At 40.2% G+C, this 22,971-nt stretch overlaps 1 protein-coding gene across 3 annotated transcripts in view; it reads right to left on the bottom strand.

The window, feature by feature from the left end:
- LOC136858050 (nonsense-mediated mRNA decay factor SMG7) overlaps nt 1-22,971 on the bottom strand; it is a 268,885-nt gene that overhangs the window by 177,891 nt on the left and 68,023 nt on the right. For all 3 annotated transcript variants that reach the window (XR_010858592.2, XM_067137287.2, XM_067137288.2), the window contains exon 5: nt 11,100-11,221. Coding sequence is in view for 2 of the 3 variants with exons in the window: in XM_067137287.2 (XP_066993388.1) it covers nt 11,100-11,221 (122 nt within the window). In the remaining variant the exon portion in view is untranslated. The remainder of the gene's footprint in view (nt 1-11,099; nt 11,222-22,971) is intronic.

The following is a 22,971-nucleotide window of genomic DNA, read 5'->3' as shown; positions in this document are numbered from 1 at the left end:
TTTAATTTCTGATAAGCTTGTAGACTCGCTTAAAGATCAGAACAATGTTTTGTTATTACCTGCAGCTCAAATTAAAGTAAGAGGGATAGTTCCTGATAAGATTGTTAAATGTAAATCCCAGGCATTTTTAGAGTTTGAAATTAACAGTCAGATGTTCGAACACATATTTTTGGTAGTATCACGTCTTAACTTCAACTTAATACTTGGATCAGATTTTATGATCAAATACAAAGGAACCATTGACTATGATGCCAACCTCGTAAGATTACAGAATAATTCCGTAGAACTACAGCTGGTAGGACGAGGTGACCTGGAAGTTCAAGAGAAGGGAGCCCGTTTTGAAGCAGCCGGTGGTGACATTATTAAGCCCGCTGTGAGCGAGGTTGCGCCAGCCGTAGCAGAAAGTAGAAAGGGTGACCAAAGTGAGGACGATGCAGAGTCCATATTCAATGAGAACTCCATTATAGGTCCGGATTATATAATGTCAATAGCCAGTGTGGTTGAAGACCCGGAAATTAAATTAAAATTGGAGGAGGCTAAAAATGACGTTCTACAGAAATTTGCATGTGTATTCGATGATAAGCCTGGAGAGATAGCTGACTATGAATATCATCTTGATGTAAATGACTTGTCTCCTTATCAGAAGAAACCATATCCCGTACCCGAGAAGTATCGAGAAGAAGTTCGTAACTTAATTCATAAAATGACAGATGATGGGATAATTTCGCCTTGCGTAACTAAGTACTTGAATCCATTAGCCATAGTGCGTAAGCCTGTATTTATAACTCAGCCAATTCATAAAATAACAATATGTACCACAGGAAGAGTAAAGCCTGGAAAAGAAAATCCTGCGTATTTTCTTTTCGTCCAACCAAGGGGAAGATGTACCAGGAAGGCCTAGGTCCTGGTCCATATTAATTGAAAGAAATGTTATTTCCAGCATTAAAGATCCGACCGACGTACGAACATCCATGTAAAGAATGTTCCAGTATGTGCCAGACCCTACGAGTACGCTAGGCGGAGTCAGGTGACGTCACCTGTCGCTCGAAGCTCACCTCCCCTAGAGATATTTCTCGAAAGAATTTTTCTTTTAACAGCTTTTTAACACCTTAACCAATTTCAACGGGACAAACGCTGAATTATAGCAAACATCATAAAAGTTAATCCCTGTAAATTTCAAATTAATTCATCAAACGGTTGTTGAGTTATAACAATTTAAAGTCTCAACGAAATTACGTAATTACGGTCACATGGCCGAGAGAGAGCTGCCACCCCTCCCTGCGCTGGTATCTATATATGTCAAGGCCAGATAGCCCGCAAACCAGTGCAGTGCAGTACAGTACAGTACCGTACAAGGACAAGCAGACAACTGTGTGAGTGAGATAGTGAAGAGACCGGCCCGCGTACAGTATGTTCGCGCAGTCACGGTAGAAGTACTTTCGTCGTATCTCCAGAACGCGAAATTCTATCGCCGATAAAGGACGTCGCACTGCAGTTAGTATGTCGCGTCGCGATTACAATATAATCCTAAAAAGACATTTAAGACTGTAACACGAGTGAACTTATTGGAGTACAAATATTAACTATTTCATTACGTGTGGACTTAGGCAACGTCAAGTAACATTAAACTTCTACAGAGCCTAATACTTAAGAATCACCAGAACTTATTATTTTTTTTCTCGAGTATTGCATTATATTTCTTTATTCACGTCACATCAATATTTTGAATGAAAAAGTAAGAACTTTTCTGAGTTAATATAACAGGATTAGCAGAAAATCTAACTTAATGACTGTGTCCACAGACTGTGCTTATCGACTTGCTTTCTTTTTTTTTTTTTCTTCAAGTGTGAACTGTGTGATTAAGAACGTTTCAATAACGACTGTAAATAGTATTTAGTACAGAAAGGACTGTGATTCTTCATACGCCATAAATAGTGTTCAACAGTGTAAGTGATAACCAGTCGCACTAAATGAATTTTCGTGTGCGAAACTCAACAGTTCCTGCTGTCATCACCTCATCGGGAACGTCAACATCGCCGATCCTGATTCTACATGGAACATTCCAGATGTCCATCTTTCGACATTTGGTAACAACAGTTCTTGTCATAAGTGAGTAACAAACTGACTAAACTTTTTCATTTATTTTGAACAGTGAAACTTCAGTGTCGCGTGTGAACAATTTCCATAATTTCTCAAAAGTGATAAATTTAATTTCAATTTCAATTTCATTTCTCGTAGAAAGACTGTAGGATTTCAAGTGTGTTGTATAACGAGATTGACGAACTGAGAACTGAAAACTTTTAATAATTTCTCATATCCATTTACCATTATAAAAGTGTGCTTAGGTTTAAAAAGACTTTAGGTGGAAATTCACACATATGAAAGACTTTGAAACCAATGATATTTATGCCATTTTTTTTCAAGAAGATTATTTTCAACATTTAATTTCAATATAAATTTTGAGTCAACAATCATACCGCAGGGTGAGAAATTAATAAATTGTTTAAAAAAAAATTATTTACCATCTATTATTCGCTCTGCGAGACTATCCTTCTCTGTATCGGCTCCAAAACCCAGTTCCACTCCCTGAGGTCCTACTCATGCCCTTTGCCCACAACTTTTCCTGGTGCACATGGAAGGACATGAGTGTAAACATACGAACCTGCTGCAATGCATACTTGAAATGAAATGTACTATTCCAATGTGTACTTAAATGAACGTGTTCTTGACTTGGCACACCTGGCATGTTTTAAATGTGTGATGTGAAATGTGTGATTTACGTCACAAATGAAATAACGCACTGTACTTACTTTATTCTTCCCACAGCCGAAATCGACTTCCTGCGTATGTCCAATTCCCATGGACGACCAGGAAATGTGTGAAATGTAATTCCTTTTCCATACGTGTTTCTTTGTGTGTTGTGGCAGTTCACTGCACAACAGTTTCTATTTGATTTAGGCATTTTGATACACTACTACTACTACTACTACCACCACCACAATTTCACATCCACAGTTACACAGCCTGGACTGACCACTCAAGACAAGATCACCAAAACGTTGTCGATTTCTTCCGCTAGAAGCGCTAAGAGCGGCCGTGCACGCTCCTATAGGTGACAGAGTGATGAAAGTCAAAATAACAGTTAAAAGAAAAAGCTGGGTGCAGATGAGGATGAAGTTGACAAGTTTTATGAAGCATTGAGTGACATCGTGGTCAGGGTCAACAGCAAGGATAGAATAGTGCTAATGGGCGATTTCAATGCGAGAGTTGGGAATAGAACTGAAGGATATGAAAAGGTGATTGGTAAATGTGGGGAAGATATGGAAGCTAATGGGAATGGGAAGCGTTTGCTGGACTTCTGTGCTAGTATGGGTTGAGCTGTTACGAATACATTCTTCAAGCATAAGGCTATTCACCGCTACACATGGGAGGCTAGGGGTACCAGATCCATAATAGACTATATCTTAACAGACTTGGAATTCAGGAAATCTGTTAGGAATGTACGAGTTTTTCGCGGATTTTTCGATGATACAGATCACTATCTGATCTGTAGTGAACTAAGTATCTCTAGGCCTAGGGTAGAGAAAGTGAAATCTGTCTGCAAACGAATAAGGGTAGAAAATCTCCAGGACGAGGAAATTAGACAGAAGTACATGGATATGATTGGTGAGAAGTTTCAAACAGTAGACAGTAAGCAGGTTCAGGATATAGAAAGTGAATGGGTGGCATACAGGGATGCTGTAGTAGAAACAGCAAGGGAATGTCTAGGAACAACTGTGTGTAAAGATGGGAAAAGGTGAACATCTTGGTGGAATGATGAAGTGAGAGCAGCCTGTAAACGTAAAAAGAAGGCTTATCAGAAATGGTTCCAAACAAGGGCCGAGGCAGATAGGGATTTGTACGCAGATGAAAGAAACAGAGCGAAACAAATAGTTGTTGAATCCAAAAAAAAGTCATGGGAAGATTGTGGTAATAACCTGGAAAGGCTAGGTCAAGCAGCAGGGAAACCTTTCTGGACAGTAATAGAGAATCTTAGGAAGGGAGGGAAAAAGGAAATGAACAGTGTTTTCAGTAATTCAGGTGAACTCATAATAGATCCCAGGGAATCACTGGAGAAGTGGAGGGAATATTTTAACATCTTCTCAATGTAAAAGGAAATCATCATGGTGGTGTTGCGAACAGCCAAGCTCATGGGGAGGAGGAAAATGATGTTGGTGAAATTATGCTTGAGGAAGTGGAAAGGATAGTAAATAAACTCCATTGTCATAAGGCAGCAGGAATAGATGAAATTAGACCTGAAATGGTGAAGTATAGTGGGAAGGCAGGAATGAAATGGCTTCATAGAATAGTAAAATTAGCGTGGAGTGTTGGTAAGGTACCTTCAGATTAGACAAAAGCAGTAATTGCACCTATCTATAAGCAAGGGAACAGGAAGGATTGCAACAACTATCGAGGTATCTCATTGATTAGTATACCAGGCAAAGTATTCACTGGCATCTTGGAAGGGAGGGTGCGATCAGTCGTTGAGAGGAAGTTGGATGAAAACCAGTGTGGTTTCAGACCACAGAGAGGCTGTCAGGATCAGATTTTCAGTATGTGCCAGGTAATTGAAAAATGCTACGAGAGGAATAGGCAGTTGTGTTTATGTTTCGTAGATCTAGAGAAAGCATATGACAGGGTACCGAGGGAAAAGATGTTCGCCATACTGGGGGACTATGGAATTAAAGGTAGATTATTAAAATCAATCAAAGGCATTTATGTTGACAATTGGGCTTCAGTGAGAATTGATGGTAGAATGAGTTCTTGGTTCAGGGTACTTACTGGAGTTAGACAAGGCTGTAATCTTTCACCTTTGCTGTTCGTAGTTTACATGGATCACCTGCTGAAAGGTATAAACTGGCAGGGAGGGATTCAGTTAGGTGGAAATGCAGTAAGCAGTTTGGCCTATGGTGACGACTTGGTCTTAATGGCAGACTGTGCCGAAAGCCTGCAGTCTAATATCTTGGAACTTGAAAATAGGTGCAATGAGTATGGTATGAAAATTAGCCTCTCGAAGACTAAACTGATGTCAGTAGGTAAGAAATCCAACAGAACTGAATGTCAGATTGGTGATACAAAGCTAGAACAGGTCGATAATTTCAAGTATTTAGGTTGTGTGTTTTCCCAGGATGGTAATATAGTAAGTGAGATTGAATCAAGGTGTAGTAAAGCTAATGCAGTGAGCTCGCAGTTGCGATCAGCAGTATTCTGTAAGAAGGAAGTCAGCTCCCAGACGAAACTATCTTTACATCGGTCTGTTTTCAGACCAACTTTGCTTTACGGGAGCGAAAGCTGGGTGGACTCAGGATATCTTATTCATAAGTTAGAAGTAACAGACATGAACGTAGCAAGAATGATTGCTGGTACAAACAGGTGGGAACAATGGCAGGAGGGTACTTGGAATGAGGAGATAAAGTCTAATTTAGGAATGAACTCGATGGATGAAGCTGTACGCATAAACCAGCTTCGGTGGTGGGGTCATGTGGGGCGAATGGAGGAGGATAGGTTACCTAGGAGAATAATGGACTCTGTTATGGAGGGTAAGAGAAGTAGAGGGAGACCAAGACGACGATGGTTAGACTCGGTTTCTAACGATTTAAAGATAAGAGGTATAGAACTAAATGAGGCCACATCACTAGTTGCAAATCGAGAATTGTGGCGATGTTTAGTAAATTCTCAGAGGCTTGCAGACTGAACGCTGAAAGGCATAACAGTCTATAATGATAATGTATTATAATGATAATGTATGTAGGTATGTATGTATATGTTCCGCAAGTAGGCTGCACACAACAGGTGAAAGATCACTCTGAGGAAGAATTGGAGACATAGCTGAATGGCCAAAACAGCATAGTAATGGGAGAATTGAATGCCCACATAGGCACGAGGAAGGGATATGAGAACGTACTTTGAGCAGAAGGATGGGGAAATAGAAATACCGACAGGAAAAAATTACTGGATTTGTGCAAAAGAAATGGGATGATGGTTGGGAACTCAAGAGTTCAAGAACAGAGAAAACCATAAGAAAATCTGGTACAACAGTGACTGGTCTAGAAAATCCATTGTAGATTACATGCTCTACGATTGTGAAATGAAGAGGAATGTTACAGATGTAAGGGTAATGCCATCATTGGCTCTAGATAGAGACCACAGAATGAAGGAAAGAAAGCGGACAGAGAATCAAGAAAAGATGCATCAAAATATGGAAAATGAAAGAAAAGATTTTTTTTTTGGCTAGTGGCTTTACGTCGCACCAACACAGTTAGGTCTTATGTTAACGTTGGGATAGGAAAGGCCTAGGAGTTGGAAGGAAGCGGCCGTGGCCTTAATTAAGGTGTGAAAATGGGGAAACCACGGAACCACGGAAAACCATCTTCAGGGCTGCCGACAGTGGGATTCGAACCCACTATCTCCCGGATGCAAGCTTACAGCCGCGCGCCTCTAACCGCACAGCTAACTCGCCCGGTGAAAAAAAGAAAACAAAGGAAGAATACCAGAAAAAAATCAGGCTGAACTTACTAACAGATGATACAAAAGCAGGAGAGGAAGAAAGGGAAAGGTTCAAGAAGACATTAGTAAAAGCTGCAGAGGAAGTTTGTGGGAGAACTAGTACCAGGAAAAGATGCTAGGAGACCCCATGGTGGAATGACAGAAACAAAGTGGCAGTTGGGGAGAAGAATAAAGCTTTCATAGTGTGTTTCAACAGAGGACAATGGAGACAAGACAAAAATATAAAGTACAGAAGGAGGAAGGTAAAAAGGTTGTAGTAGAGGGAAAAAAAAAAAAAATGGATGGAAAAGTGGACAAACACAATGCAAGAAGATAGCAAAGGAAAGAAGGAGGAAGGTAAAAAAGTTGTAGCAGAGGAGAAAAAAAAAAATGGATGGAAAAGTGGACAAAAATGATGGAAGAAGATAGTAAAGGAAATAAAGTGCTGTATGGAATGGTCAAGAGTAAGAGGTAAGGCCTGAGGGAGGATGTTATAATGATAGATAAATGAAGAAACTTGAGAAAAGAAATGGAGAAGTGCAGGTAGCAGTGGACAAGATGAAAGGAGGGGAAGTCCCAGGTTTAGATGAAGTGAATATTGGGATGGTGAAAGCAGCGGGAGAGGTAGGGAAACAGTGGCTTTATCGTGTGTTGAAAATGGTATGGAAGGAGAGGAAGACACCCTGAAGATGGGAAGAAGGTGATAATCATACCCATCTTCAACAAGGAAAATAGGAAAGATTTTAAGAACTATAGAGGAGTCACACTGATCCCTATGGAAAAGTGTTTAAAAAGATTTTGGAGAAAATAGTATCAGAAAGGTGGTGGAAGAAAAGCAAAGAGAAGAGCAGACCAGGAAGATCCACAGTACAGTACACCTTATACTCGCAGTAAGACAACTGCAAGAGCATCATTTGAGTAGGGTAGAAATCTACTGATGGCCTTCTTGGACATTGAGAAGCCACATATCGTGTGTGCAAAAACAAGGTATGGGACGACTTACAGAAGAAAGGCGTCAAGAAGCAGAATATAGAAAGAGTGAGGAAGATGTACCATGGAAGTGTCAATAGTGTGAAAGTAGAAGGAGAGAGAACAAAATGGTTTGAGCTAAAATGTGCAATAAGACAAGGAGACTGGGATTCTTTGGTCATATCATGAGGATGCAGGATTCGAGACTTCTGAAACAACTAGTACAACACAATCTCATCTCAAAAAATACCACAACAGGATGTAAATGGATCAGAGAAGTAAGAGAGGATCTGAGGGAAATAGGCCTTACAACAGAAGACACCACACACAAGATAAAATTGAATACAAAACTCAAGAATACAAACCTCCGCTTTACCCTTACACAAAACAAACCGACAACAAGCATATTTTCAACTGAGGAAAGGGCACAAAGATCAGACTATCTGAAGAAGTACTGGGAGAACCGCAAAGCCCAAACAATCTCTTCAAAGGGACCTAAACGACAGACTGACTAAAGTGATCCTATGTGGTCATAAAAGAAGAAGACAAGGAAGTGCTCTATCACCTTTGCTCTTCATTGTAGTAATGGACGAATTGTTAATGAAAGAAAACCGGGGAAGAGGAATTGAAAGTGATGATGTCGGCAGATGACTTGCTATTCTGAGAAGAAAAAGAAGATATCCCAAAACAGTTAGATGCATGAGAAGATGAGGTGGAACAATATGGAAGGAAATGTAATGCCAAAAAGAACAAGATCATGATCACAACTAGAAACGAGAGACCTATGAGAGGGATAATACTTGGGGGAGAACAGCTTAGTAAGTTAGAGAGTTTCAAGTACCTGGAAAGTATCATAGAGGAATGTGAAAGAAATGATAAGGAAATGACAGAGTCTAGAAGACAAGCAGGAGTTTTCATGAACAGTGTCAGGAGCCTGGTTTGGAGCAGCAAAGACGTCCCTCAGAGAAACAAAAGAGTGATGTACAGGAAATACTATGTACCTATTCCGATGTATGCAGCAGAAACTTGGATAATGGGGCAGAGAGCCGTGACTAGGATATAGGCAAGTGAAACAAAATTTATGAGAAGCAGGATAGGAGTGACAAGAATGGATAAGATGAGGAATGGGAAGATTAGAGATACAGTTAAAAAAAGAAGAGCCAAAACAGAACAGGATCTACTGGATCCATTCCTGACCATCTAGAGATGGTACGGACACAGGAAGAGAATGACGGAGGAAAGGATACTCAGGAAGATGTACAAAATGAAGATAACAGGAAAAGGAGTGGAAGGAGTGTGTGTAGAGAAGAGGTGAGGACTGGGCAAGAGTGAAGAGGGAGAAGAGGTGGGAAGTCAAGAGGAGATGAATTATGGTGTACCACGTGGATGAGGTGAATGATACATGCCAGCCTGTACAATTCCCACAGTGAAATTTGGCTGAGATAGGGTGACAGTGTGGGAGAGTGTTTCAAAGAAGGGTCTTGGTTCTCTGGTGATACTACAGAGCATGTTAAAGCAAAAGGATATAAGAACATTTTAACCAGCCCAACTATGTGCTGCCTAAGATAGAAGACCAGTTCAGAGATGACCACTGTATGTTTCAGCATGTTAAAAATTAAATAACTGGAGGTTCAACCTATTCCATACTCAAAAGAAAGAAACGTAGCAATCACATTTCTATTTAAATGGGACCGGTTTCGACCTTAGTCTAGGTCATCATCAGCCATAAAGAACATGTAAAATGTTTAAGAATGTTGGAGGTCAGTTTTTCACTGTTAGGCACAAAGACACGACATCACATTCTGTTCTGCACAAAGTCACAACATTAACAATCAACTTGCGAAGATCAAAAAGGCTGAATGAATGCTGAATGAATTAGAAAGTTTATACATCTATTTAGATCAGACGTACAATAAGCAAAAGAATCTCAATGAAACCACGGACAATAAAAGTATGTTACATGAATTAATGCCGAAATTATTAGTCAGTTAGTTCGAATAAATTTAGGATACCTAATATATTTAATTCTTCAAACCCTAATACTCCTCCCATACCTACAGATATTAGGCCCACTTCCAGCAATGCAGTTGACTCCGCCCCTTTGTCAGCCTCGTCACATTTGACTCCACCCATCCTCTCCTCCCTTCCGCACTCCCCTATTCCTTCCCCTCCGAGTTCGCTACCGCCTCTGCAGCACAGTTATAACACCAGACTTAGAGCCAACAGACGGGCAGCAACCAACTCAACAGTAGTTAAGAAATAACAACTTCCACTTACATGTAAGTCCTCATCTGTTTCAAAATTATGTAAGACTGAATTCTCTCCTTACGTTCCATTTCTTATTTCTTCTTTTCCTTTTCTTACAGAAAACTTATTTCTGCATCTGTTGACATTTTCTGGCAAGGATTCAGCCATTTTATTACCTACCGGTGCTAACGGCCTCTTACAATTTTTCAATAGATGCTTCTGCCTTACTTACTACGAATTTCATCAACGGCCTTGAAAAGATTGTATTCATGACAATCAAGTTTATGCTTGTGTACACGCCCTCATGTCGTTGGCTTTTTATTACTACCACTTTGATTTTCCAATATTTTATATGAACTGTTTTAATTCGAATTTTAATAGAAGTTTTAGTCTCTGACAAGATTATAGTTTAATCATAAGACAGTTTTCCATTAGCATCTTTTTATTTTATCATTTTTCACAATTTTATTGTTCTGAATTTTAAGAACAGACTAAACTTTTAACTTCCACTTTTTATTTTAGTTGTATTTTTGATGATTATATTTAACGTCCACTTTTAATTTAGTTGTATTTTTGATTATTGTATTTAGGCTGAAGATGCCCTTAATTGAGGGCGAAACATGTCCCATGTAACTAAGAATTTAATTATGTAACAACTATACGTGATAATATAAGTATTGAATAGGTGGAATAAATTAAAACACCTTTATCATTGTTGAACTGTTAAATTTTCAATACGGACCTAAAATGAGGTTTATAACATGTAAGTGGTATGTTCCGAGCTGTCAGCGGAGAGATGGGCGTGGAATGACATTAGTAGACGAATAAGTTTGAATGGCGTTTATAAAAGTAGGAAAGATCACAATATGAAGATAAAGTTAGAATTCAAGAGGACAAACTGGGGCAAATATTCATTTATAGGAAGGGGAGTTAGGGATTGGAATAACTGACCAAGGGAGATGTTCAATAAATTTCCAATTTCTTTGAAATCATTTAGGAAAAGGCTAGGAAAGCAACAGATAGGGAATCTGCCACCTGGGCGACTGCCCTAAATGCTGATCACTATTGATTGATTGATTGATTGATTGATTGACCCAAATGACCTACATCATCATTTTGCAGGAAGAAGGGTCTGACATTACCTTGAAATTGTTCTGACACCTGATAGGGAATCATCCCTGCTGAGCTGTAACAAAAGTAAAGGGCCACTGACCTCCACATTAATGGCTACTACCAGGGAGTATATACGAGGAACACTTAGAGGGCAGTTCTGAGCAATGGTCTACTAGATACTTCTGATAAGATATTGTATAACTTGCGACTTAATCTTTAAATAATAGCTTGTTATGCTCACTTACCTCCTGAAGGGCAGGTCCAGGTCAAATGCAGTGCAGATCTCCTGCAGCAGTGTCAGATAGAATCCGCTGGCTGCCTCCAAACACCATGACAACATGGCTTGTGACTCAGGACGCTTCGGATTCTGAAACACATCAATATCATCACACGGTTAGCTTTTTTTCCCTTTTCTTTCTTTCCTTCAGTTTATCTCAGGTATTTCTGTGGTTGCTGGAGCTAAACTAGCCCTTTTTGAGATTTAGTCGGTGGTTTAAATCAGACACCATTCCTGACACTAAATTATTTTTCAGGTGAAAATTCCAATCTAGGATCCACTGAGATTCAAACATCAGTCATCCGTCCGGTTCCATGGCTAAATGGTTAGTGTACTGGCCTTTGGTCACAGGTTCGATTCCCGGCTGGGTCGGGAATTTTAACCTGAATTGGTTAATTTCGCTGGCACGGGGGCTGGGTGTATGTGTCGTATTCATCATCATTTCATCCTCACCACGATGCGCAGGTCGCCTATGGGAGTCAAATCAAAAGACCTGCATCTGGCGAGCCGAACTTGTCCTCGGATACTCCCGGCACTAAAAGCCATACGCCATTTCATCAGCCATCCGGGTAGAAGGCAGCAGTTCATTCACAGTATTTAATCATGGCTCCCTATTTGCCTTTCATTAAACTTCTTTACAGACATGCCAACTTTCCAAACTAAACAAATCAGGAGAAATTTGGCAGCGAATCGTGACATATTATGACACATCACTGCTGGCAGAATATGTACTAATTCATTATAATTCAATACATTAATAACTCTACTTGGCTTACATATATATATAATTATTTATATGTGAATACTAAATACTGGACATACATGAACTTTAGGAACATGCGACTTCTCATCCTTCAACATGCTGAACACATTACGACTAATTGTTGTTCAACACACCCGTAGCTGACTTAGCCCTCTTCAGAAACTCGGAACTAAATTTTTGCTCAAAGCACTTGCTTTGCGGAACTGATTTTAAATTAAAAGTTTCTCCAAAGTTTGTACAGACAGCAAGGATCTGAACTGTGCTTTTGTCTTTCTGACTCTGCTAAAAATCCTTTCACATTCTGCATTGCAATGTGGAACTGATAAAATAGCAAGCATCACCTTAGAGAGTCTGTCATATTTAAGTACACCATCAGCTGATTTCATATGACCTACCAATGCCCACTGAACATCAATTCGTCCTTTTGCCAAGTCTGTTTCTTTGAGCTGAAAGTTACAGAAATGGGAGTGCAGAATATCAGCTTCTTTATCTAAATGTTCTGTTTCACTAGTCAGAATGTTTGGAAACTTGTTAGTGAAAAATCTAAGGCTAGAAAATTATGCCTTACTTATAGCAGAAATATTGGCAACTTCTGTATTAATCAAAACTTCATCTTTGAACGGAAATTTGTGTACCATGTAGTCATATGATGAAGAGAAACACTTTCTAACAGACTTATGGAATATGCACGTTTCCTCAGACTTCAAAGTGTTCACCAAAACAAACGCAGAGTTCCCTATCATCATATCACAATCATCTTTTGGATTTGCTCGAGTATGACAATCTACATCAAGGAAAAAGGAAGAGCTTTTAAGAACGTGTGGTTTCACAAACCTTGCCATCATATTCTTCAATAGTTCCTCCAAAACTGACTTCAATAAGTGAACGTGCGACATATTTGACTGAAGAGCTACGTTTGGATTCTCAAAGATATCTATAAAACATGAGAGAAGAAGACAAAAAGATTTATGTAAAGTTGATGACAGGAACATGAACAGATGTTCTTCAAGTGACAAAGCATGGCTCTTAGTGTCATAAGTAGTTTCATTTTTTTATTATTTTTTTTGGGGGGGTGAAAATGATGACGGGGTTTTCCTTTTAACTGAAGAGTTTGGTAAAATGTTACGACAATGTTTTACTTTTTCAGACAAACAAGACACATCTGCACTTAGGAATTTTGTTAAGTCTTCAAAGTTCCCATATGAGAATATTTACAATTTCGCTCCTGAATAAAGTAACCAAAGGATCCCACTGTAGCAAAATCCTATCTAAACACCTTCTTAGTGATAATCAAGTAGGCACATGCTTCAGAATTTTCCTGACCTCTGTGTTGTGTAAAGTCTGAAATTTTCTGAACTTTTCTTTCCTCTCCTTTCCAGATAATAAAATATATCAATTATACTTTAACCCCTTCGGTAGGCGATGCGGCGAGATCCGCGGCTACAAGTTGCTTGCTCAGTGGGGAACGCGGATATATTCGCCGATTCGGATTATATATTTTTTTTCAGTTGCCTGCCTGCAGAGGTTTATTTCGTTTTTAGCAGCGTATTCTGGATGAGTCTTCCCTCTGATGTGAATTTTTTCAACTATGTTCCCCCCAATACAAATGTGTCATCCACGAGTTGCAACATAAAGAACGCAGCTGAGTCTGGGCGAGAACGACCTAAGGCCTAATAGCTCCGCACTGAAGCTTGAGCTCATCGCCTAATCGTCCCTTGGATGTAATAATATTGCTGTAGAAGGGATTTCTAGAGATTATGACACTGAAAAGACTTCTCTGATGACATTTTAGAACTGTGACCCGATTTATTATCCCCAGTCTTGAGTTCATCCTTCATGACTGGAGTGTGTGTTTATCGCGAGTTACACAACATTTTATTATCGTACGCATCTGTAATACAGTCCTATTTCATGATTTTCGGCCAAACTGCTGAGACCAGGGTTTAATTCGATCCCTTTTCTTACATTTTTTCCGCTAAAATATCTATAACGAATTACCGGCCCCCACTGTTAGAGGAAGACGATTTACGGGTCATGATAAACAAAATGTTGGAATTTAGTGGGGAGAATTGTGAATTAGTGAAGTAAGTTCTGCCGAAGGGGAATTCGTAAGTGACAGGAATTTACATGGAAAAAGTACTGCAAGCTCGAATATACAGGGTTTGGGCGTAGCTGATGCGAATGTTCAGCAGTCGCAGAAGAGATGACACGTGTTCAATTCCAGTTCAAGTAGCGATCATGACAGTGCCAGTTGTGACGATAATACTGATTACAATCCAACCATTGCAAGTTCTTCGTCAACTTATACTGAAAATGTACAAAGAAATTCCCACTTTGATCCAAATTTCCATCGTGATGTAAAAAGAGTGTTTTTAGGGAAAACAAAACTGAGCGAAATATTTCAATTACTTTCTTATGACGAGATATGCCAGAACATAGCTGAACAGACGAAAGATGCCGAGCAGGAAATCGCACATAAATCCCAGTTTAGTAAGACAAAAGGAAGGAATTGAGATCAAGACCGTGTCCGGACAAATGAGGATGAAATAAAGCTTCTTATGGCCATACTGTTGCCGCAGGGGATTGTAGAGAAACCTAAATTAGGACACTATTTCTCTCAATCGCTTGTTCACTACGCCTACTTTCTATAAGCTGATGACACAGAAGAGATTTTTTCTCGCCAGACTGAGTGGCCTGGCCAGCCTCCTGACCCCAACTTGGCAGGTTCTATTCTGGCTCAGACCGGTGGTATTTGAGGGTGCTTAAATACATCGACCTCTTGTCAGTAGATTTCCTAGCATGCAAATGAACTCCTGTGGGACTAAATTCCAGCATCTCAGTGTCTCCGAAAATCGTAAAAGTAGTTATTGGGACGTGAAGCCAATAACATTATTATTATTATTATTATTATTACTATTACTATTAGATTTTCCTTCACAGTTTTTTACATATCTCTGACAATGAGTTGAATAATGCAAAACTTCCTCCCAAAATATACGAGATAAATCCAGTATCTGACCACCTGTTAGCAAAATTTTCGGAAGCTTATACCACTGATGGCAAAGTGTCAGTTGATGAGAACCTCTTGCTATGGAAAGGGTGGCTAGGGTGGAAGGTTTACATAATAAGAAAACGATCGCGTTTCGGAATGGAATTATATAAATTATGCGAAGTGAGACAGGTTATATAACATGACCTGCTTCATTGTGTATCATAATGAACAGCTGTAAAAGACATAACACTGTGAAGACTGTAAATACTGTAAATATTTCCTATATTGTAGTGTAATATAGTCTGTTTATGTCACTTATGAATTGTAGGGAGGTGATATAAACTTGATCCCTCGAAAGCGCTAATCAACAGAACAGAAAAATTCGTGTGTGTTATAATTTATTCCATTGAACATCTTTTAAGTACATGTGAACTTTGTAAATCTACAATTTACATATGCAGAAACATTTATTTACAGGCAGAGATTGATAGTAAACTGCCTAAAATATTCAGGTGAAAGTTACTGTATGAACAAAAACCAGAGCTTTGCTGTTAGGAAGAAGCAATCTCGATTTCACAGTGTGAAAGTACTTAGTACGTTTTTGCATAAAGTATTGAAAAATTAAAATAATAAAATTTTTCACAAATTAAATACATTATATTCAAGTAAATATTTCTCTTTTGGCCTTTCAATAGTTCATTTTAGTCTAAGACTGTTTTTAATCAAGTAATTAAATATTATCTTCAATCAGGGAAATCGCTTCCCACCTGGGAGTGAGCTAGTGTGAACCGAGCTCCCCGCTTAAGGGGTTAATTACATTTACAGGCAAGCATGCCGCACCCTTCTCTGCAGCAAGATAAATTAGGTGACAAGAGCAGCCTATGATGATTATGTTACTACAGTATTTTCCTGCTTCTAACATCCTGTCATGCCATTCTTTAATCCTACCATTACTGGAGCATTATCAGCACCAAGAGCTGGGCAGTTTTTTAATGGAATGTGGAATTCCTGAAAAGTTGAGAACAAAACATTGGTAATGTTAGCTCCAGTAGCATCCCATTCTAAATTAGGCACAGAGAGTCGACAACTCGGAATTACATTGAGTTCAGGCCTAAAAAATGTTACAACAATAGAATATATATTCAAGCCGCTTTTATTGCTACCATCAGTAGCAACAGAAAATGCATTCATCTGCAATTGGGATACAATTTTCGCCCTTTCTTCCATGCATATTTCTGTAATGATAGCTGCTGTTTTCGTTCTAGCACACCCATATCACTTAGCGATTTCCGAATCAGGAAACATTTTGCGAAACAAAGACCCCGTGTGGTTGTCACAATTTTTATGTTCTACGATACATGACGTAAATAAAGCCTCGGCATTCATCGCAGGATTTACATCCTGGTTTTTACATGAAAAGTTCAGTTTCTGGTTTCTTTCTACACACTGGACACTCTCCTTATGTTTTTTCGTTTGCAAATCTTTGAGTATATCACACTTCCCGCCATGCGCAACTGAAAAATCACACCTACATATAGTACAGAATGTGAACATTGGTCCCTTTCTGGATTCACTGAAACACAGAAACTCTCCCCTATAAGTGCTTTTAAATACTGCATCATATTTTTTCTTTGACATTTTGACCAAAACAAATATTAAGACCTATGACCAAGAAGCACTACTACGTGACGTAACACGAGCACTTATACAAGCCCAGCCCCAGGTAGACGTCTATGGCGTGCTACTTCTGAGGTTTGGTTACTCGCTTGGGACTTCCACTTCCTATAATTAAGCTATTTGAGTTTTAACTGTATTACAGACCAAAGATGAGCACATGGCAGGCCACCGTGCCCTGGACTGCCCTCTGGTTGTAATTATTAGAACTATTATAAACCAGCCACACTCAATAGAACAAGGAAATGCGCGGGAGTTTAAAATAATACGAAAATTACTGAAACTGCTCTGAAAATCGGAGGGGTAAATCGGTCCTGGCGATCAGGAGACTCCCGCTTAATTCGGGAGAGTTGGCCCATACTTCAGGTAATGATTTATGCAGTGTTCTATATCCATTCAGCATATATCCACAAGACAGGTAAAATATTAGAAAGGAATAATCGCCAACTGAAGGAATGAAAAATCACTTTACCGATTTCAATTTACAGAGATTACCAAAAAATGGTGATCCTTCAGTTCTTATTTAGTGGAGTACTAGTAGTTGGTGACAACTCCGGAGTAGAGATTATATACTGCTTTGGTGGTGGCCTCTTCAACTTGGCCAGACTTCACTCGCAAAGACACACCAGTGTTACTAGAGTAACTGAAATGCAGTATGCTGATGATGCTGCATCACCGGCTCTTACACCTGAGGAACTGCAACTGTCAGTCGACAGTTTCAAGGATGCATTTGAGCTTTTTGGCCTCACCATCAATGATAAAAAAACCAAGCTACTTGCTCAGCCTGCACCAGGGACTAACATTCCAGAATTTAACATTACCATCTCAAACACCAAACTAGAACAAGTAGACCACTTCACTCACCTTGTGAGTATCTTGTCAATGAGCTGTACTTCAGAACAGGATGTGGAAAACAGGCTTCGTGCTGCCCATGTGGCCTTTGGCCGACTACCACAGAGTCTTTAGGAATAAAAACCTTACAATTCGCACAAAACTAATGGTGTACCAGGCTGTAGTCATCTCTACACTTCTCTATGGCTGTGAAACGTGGACCTTATAGCACCGTGACATCAAAAAGCTGGAGAGCTTTCACCAGCAAAAACTATGCTTCCACGAACATCAAGTGGGAAAACTACGTCTCTAATGTTGAAGTTCTCGAGAAAGCATGTAGAAGCATTGGTCGTTGGCCATCGCCTCGGATGGGCAGGACATGTGCGCCGTATGAAGGACACCAGATTATCGCACCAGATCCTCTATGGTGAACTTGGCTCTGGTTCAAGACCACAGGGTGCCCCCCTGAGATGTTTCAAAGAACAACTAAAACAAACCTTAAAGATGGCAGAAATAAAACCACAAACCTGGGAAACACTTGCCGAGGACCGTTTACTTTGGCAGCATAGTGTCTGTGCCTCAGTTCAACATTTCGAACAAGAGCACCGCAGACATGAAGATTTTAAGCTACAGGAAAGCAAACTTCGGCAAACCCAGCCAAGATCCCTCCCCCGTTCCTCAGCTGTACGATGTGTGGATGTATGTTCTACGCAAGAACTGGCCTGTACAGTCATCAGAAGTTTAAATACAAACTGCTATGAACTGAAGTGAGCTATTAGCCAGGAAATCTGTACACTTGGAAGCAAGTAACTGCCGCCGATGACGACGACTAGTAGTTGGTTGAATTACCAAAAGAGGGTAATGGATTAAAGCCATTTTCAGTATGATCATGCATTTCATTTTAGTGTGAAAATATACAGCAGTAAACAGTGTGAATTATAACACTACCTGACTCGTCAATTCACAACAATGCAAAATGGAGTATGCAATGTTTTTAAAGCATTAAAGATGGAACGAACAATCTGCTACAGAATGGAAGAAAATGAGATACTGGAAACAGAAAGTGATTTGCAAGACATCAACGTGACAAAAGAAAAACAGGCAGGATTTGGGATAAATTGCATAAAAAATAACAATCATGCTCCCCATTTTCTGACAAACATCGTGAAAACAAACTAGTCTATCTTGCTTTCCTGAATCTGAAGAAAAATTTTCAGCCAGGCTGAGTAGCATGGACAGTAGAGCGCTGACCTTCTGAGCCCAACATCGTAGGTTCGATCATGGCTCAGATTGGTGGCATCTGAAGGGGCTCAAATTCATCAGCCTCGTGTCGGTAGATTTACTGGCACATCAAAGAACTCCTTCGGGACAAAATTATAGCACATCAGCATCTCCGAAAAAAATGTAAAAGTAGTTAGTGGGACGTGACATCAATAACATTAAGAAAAGTTGATTCACTTCATTTCCACATGACCTGATTTAGTAAGTACATTAACAACACAGTTTCGTGGATTATCGTGTCAGGTACAACAGCTTCATGCAGCAGCAAGAAGCTACGCCCAAGCAATTGGATTAGCATCTCAAACTTTTAACGTTGTAGAAGGAGTTGACTGAAGTTGAGCTCAAACCTCCTGATGTTTAAAATTGTCAATAGTGTGCAAGCACAACATTGGCATATAGAGCCGATCTTGCAGTCAGCGTGCCAGCGGCTTAGTCGGTTTTTCCTTAATTTAAAGAAACAGTTATTTAAAAAATATGTTCTAATATCTCATCTGTATTTTTCAGAAGCCAATGGCTAGCAACAACTTCAAATGTACTGTATCTATGAAAGGCTCTTAATAAAAATATATAATATACAGTATGTACATAAGTATGTTTGTTTGACTCAGCCCAAAAGCTTGCTTGATCCTCAAAAGCTTCAATGTTTTACATTAGATGGCCTGGTGTCAATAAAGAGACATATGAGGGAAACAAGGTAGTTTTCCACTGCTTTCCGCTTTAAGCCAGAAGTTGCTATTACATACAAGTATGCCAAATTACTGAAATGCATACACCAACCGATCCTATGAGCTACATGTTCACACCATTCATCACAGGAACTGGCTGCATAAGGAATGGTATTACTAGCATCACCCAGTCACCTAAGTCACTTTCATATTGTCAAAGTCAAGAATGAAACTGAGACAAGCCATTGAAAGTAACAAATTAGTTCTAGCCCATATCAAACAACATACTACACTGTAAACACTAGGTTTCACCAGCAAAGGGAGGGATTTTCAGTACTGGCAGTCATTTAAGGAATGCCACCTCATGACTCAAGTCAACTAGGACAGAAAGAATTGATCGACCGACCTCCCAGAAATGAAACCTGTTTTAGGCGATCCTACATGTCAAACAAACGACCCCACCTTCCCTACAAGCACTTTCAGATCCCCCTTTTTAGCCAAGCCCTCCCAAATACATTTCACAGTATGGTTTTGGTTGATCCAGGTTTCATCCAGATAAATACAGAAAAAGTGTGTCATGATTCCCCGATGGTGTGCACTGTATGCAAGAACTTAACCTTGCTGCAACTATACCACTTATTTTCAAGAAGAATTTTTGTTCATCATAAGTTTTTCTGTACTGGTATCCCAGCTGTTTCCGCAGTCTTTTAATGGAGGAAACTGAACCACTGTAAGCGAATTTTTCTCTGAGCAAAATTTTCATTTCTTGGGTGTTGGGAATTCTCCTTTATTGGACAATTAAAAAGAAATGTGCATTATACATCTTTGCCCTTTTAGGAACATTTATATGCTTTCAAGACAAGGCAAATAATTTCTTGATACCATGTGTTATTGATATACGACAAGAAAATATAAACTATCCTCTGCAATCAGTGATGCACTGTATTATACCTTGAGGTGTATCACACTTGCTTAATTTCAGTACATAGCATTAAAATTAAGCGATCGTTTACTTCAGCCTTTATTTCTAATGAGTTAACAATTGCTATCGGCCACATTATCAACACGTTTATTATAGAAACATGTCCTCCTCTTTCACTTTGAATTTTCTTTATGGAACAGCAGTGGAACTCTGATAACACCTTTGAATGTTAACAAGAGAGCTTGCACATGTACAGAGCGAGAAAAACAAACCTAACTTAACCATATAATGTATAATTGGTCCTTCCGGACTAGGACGACACGCTGATTCCTTCAGTGAAGCGCGCTTGCGGTACAGAACATCTAAGGACATCACAGACCTGTTAATGCTCAATCTCGTGCGGCTAGAAGCCGCCTGTCCCTCTAAGATGATGTGTTGTCGCCAGTAGCACGAACGGATACCGGATGCGACTATTTAGCAGGCTAGAGTCTCGTTCATTATCAGAATTAACCAGACAAATCGCTCCACCAACTAAGAACGGCCATGCACCACCACCCACCGAATCAAGAAAGAGCTCTCAATCTGTCAATCCTTCCGGTGTCCGGGCCTGGTGAGGTTTCCCGTGTTGAGTTAAATTAAGCCGCAGGCTTGACTCCTGGTGGTGCCCTACTGTCAATTCTTTTAAGTTTCAGCTTTGCAACCATACTTCCCCTGGAACCCAAAAGCTTTGGTTTCCCGGGAGCTGCCCACCGAGTCATCGGAGGAACTTCGGCGGATCGCTAGCTGGCATCGTTTATGGTTAGAACTAGGGCGGCATCTGATCGCCTTCGAAACTCTAACTTTCGTTCTTGATTAATGAAAACATACTTGGCAAATGCTTTCGCTTCGGTCCGTCTTGCGACGATCCAAGAATTTCACCTCTAACGTCGCAATACGAACGCCCCCACCTGTCCCTATTAATCATTACCTCGGGTTCCGAAAACCAACAAAATAGAACCAAGGTCCTATTCCATTATTCCATGCACACAGTATTCAGGCACAGCCGGCCTGCTTTAAGCGCCAGCCCACCTCGACACTCGATGAAGAGCACCGCGGTAGGATTTAATCGGGGTCCGCATACGGCGTGCAGGAACCGCACGCAGATAACCATGGCGGCCGTGCGCTTTTGACTCGCCACCACCTGCAGGACATCCCACGAACCATGCCAGACACCGACGAGCGATGAACCAACAGCGTGGGACACAAATCCAACTACGGGCTTTTTAACTGCAACAACTTTAATATACGCTATTGGAGCTGGAATTACTGTGGCTGCTGGCACCAGACTTGCCCTCCAATGGATACTCGTTAAAGGATTTAAAGTGTACTCATTCCGATTACGGGGCCTCGGATGAGTCCCGTATGTTATTTTTGGTCACTACCTCCCCGTGCCGGGAGTGGGTAATTTGTGCGCCTGCTGCCTTCCTTGGATGTGGTAGCCGTTTCTTAGGCTCCCTCTCCGGAATCAAACCCTGATTCCCTGTTACAACCATGGTAGGTGCAGAACCTACCATCGACAGTTGATAAGGCAGATATTTGAAAGATGCGTCGCCGGTACGAGGACCGTGCAATCAGCCCAAAGTTATTCAGAGACACCAAGGCAATCGGACCGGACGAGCTGACCGATTGATTTTGATCTAATAAAAGTGTCCCTTCCACTTCTGGTTGGGACTCTTGATTGCATGTATTAGCTCTAGAATTACCACAGTTATCCAAGTAAAGTGGTATGATCTAAGGAACCATAACTGATTTAATGAGCCATTCGCGGTTTCACCTTAATTTGGCTTGCACTGAGACATGCATGGCTTAATCTCTGAGACAAGCATATGACTACTGGCAGGATCAACAAGGGAGCTGGCTGGCTCGAGAGCCGAAACCGAGCATCATTTTATTTTATTTTACGTGCCCAGGATATCAATTTTACATAGTTAAATACAAAAATCTGTGTAAGTATACAAACTACATTACTAGATAGAATGTGAGGACCAAATTCAGCAGTCTTCATTATCTTATCATTAGCAGAAATTAGATCGTCCTTGCTACAACTTTCAGGCATGTTTCTGGGTCCTATAAATCATCACACTCAGAACGCTCATTTTCAGTGATGTATCCCCATTTCTTCAGATTCACCTTAATTGGGACACTCCAATTCTCAGCCTATTTAACATCTTCCATGTAGCTTGCAGCAAATGACAGCCTGCCGCAGGTATCTGCTTAACATTCTCCAAATGTTCTTCAGGTAACGAATTTCACTACAGTTGGGGTCTACGTTTACTAGGTGATGATGTAATTACCACCGTTCACTGCAAGAAGCTCTTTCTTGATCTTAGCCTTGGAAGCTGTTGTTTGTGCCTGTACAGGGGATGTCTTGCATCAGATTCCTGCTTCTTCTCCATTTCCGCAGCTGTTCTTCTCCAAATATCTGGTGGTGCTATTCCCATGATTTGATATATTTTATGGATAGGAGTTGCCCTCAGACATCCTGGCACAGTGCGTCCAGTCTCATGCAGAGCTACATCAATATGTCTAACATGTGCGAAGTTCCGCCAAACTGGTGCAGAGTCTGAGAAGCACAATGCCAAGGCAGATATACGGAGTACAATTGGCTCTGCACCCCAGGTGGTGCCAGTTAGTTTACAAATGATGTTATTTCTAGCAGATACTTTCAGCTTT

The sequence above is a fragment of the Anabrus simplex genome, chromosome 1 (genome assembly GCF_040414725.1).
Source record: "Anabrus simplex isolate iqAnaSimp1 chromosome 1, ASM4041472v1, whole genome shotgun sequence".
Classification (NCBI taxonomy): domain Eukaryota; kingdom Metazoa; phylum Arthropoda; class Insecta; order Orthoptera; family Tettigoniidae; genus Anabrus; species Anabrus simplex.
This window is presented reverse-complemented; position numbering and strand designations above follow the sequence as displayed.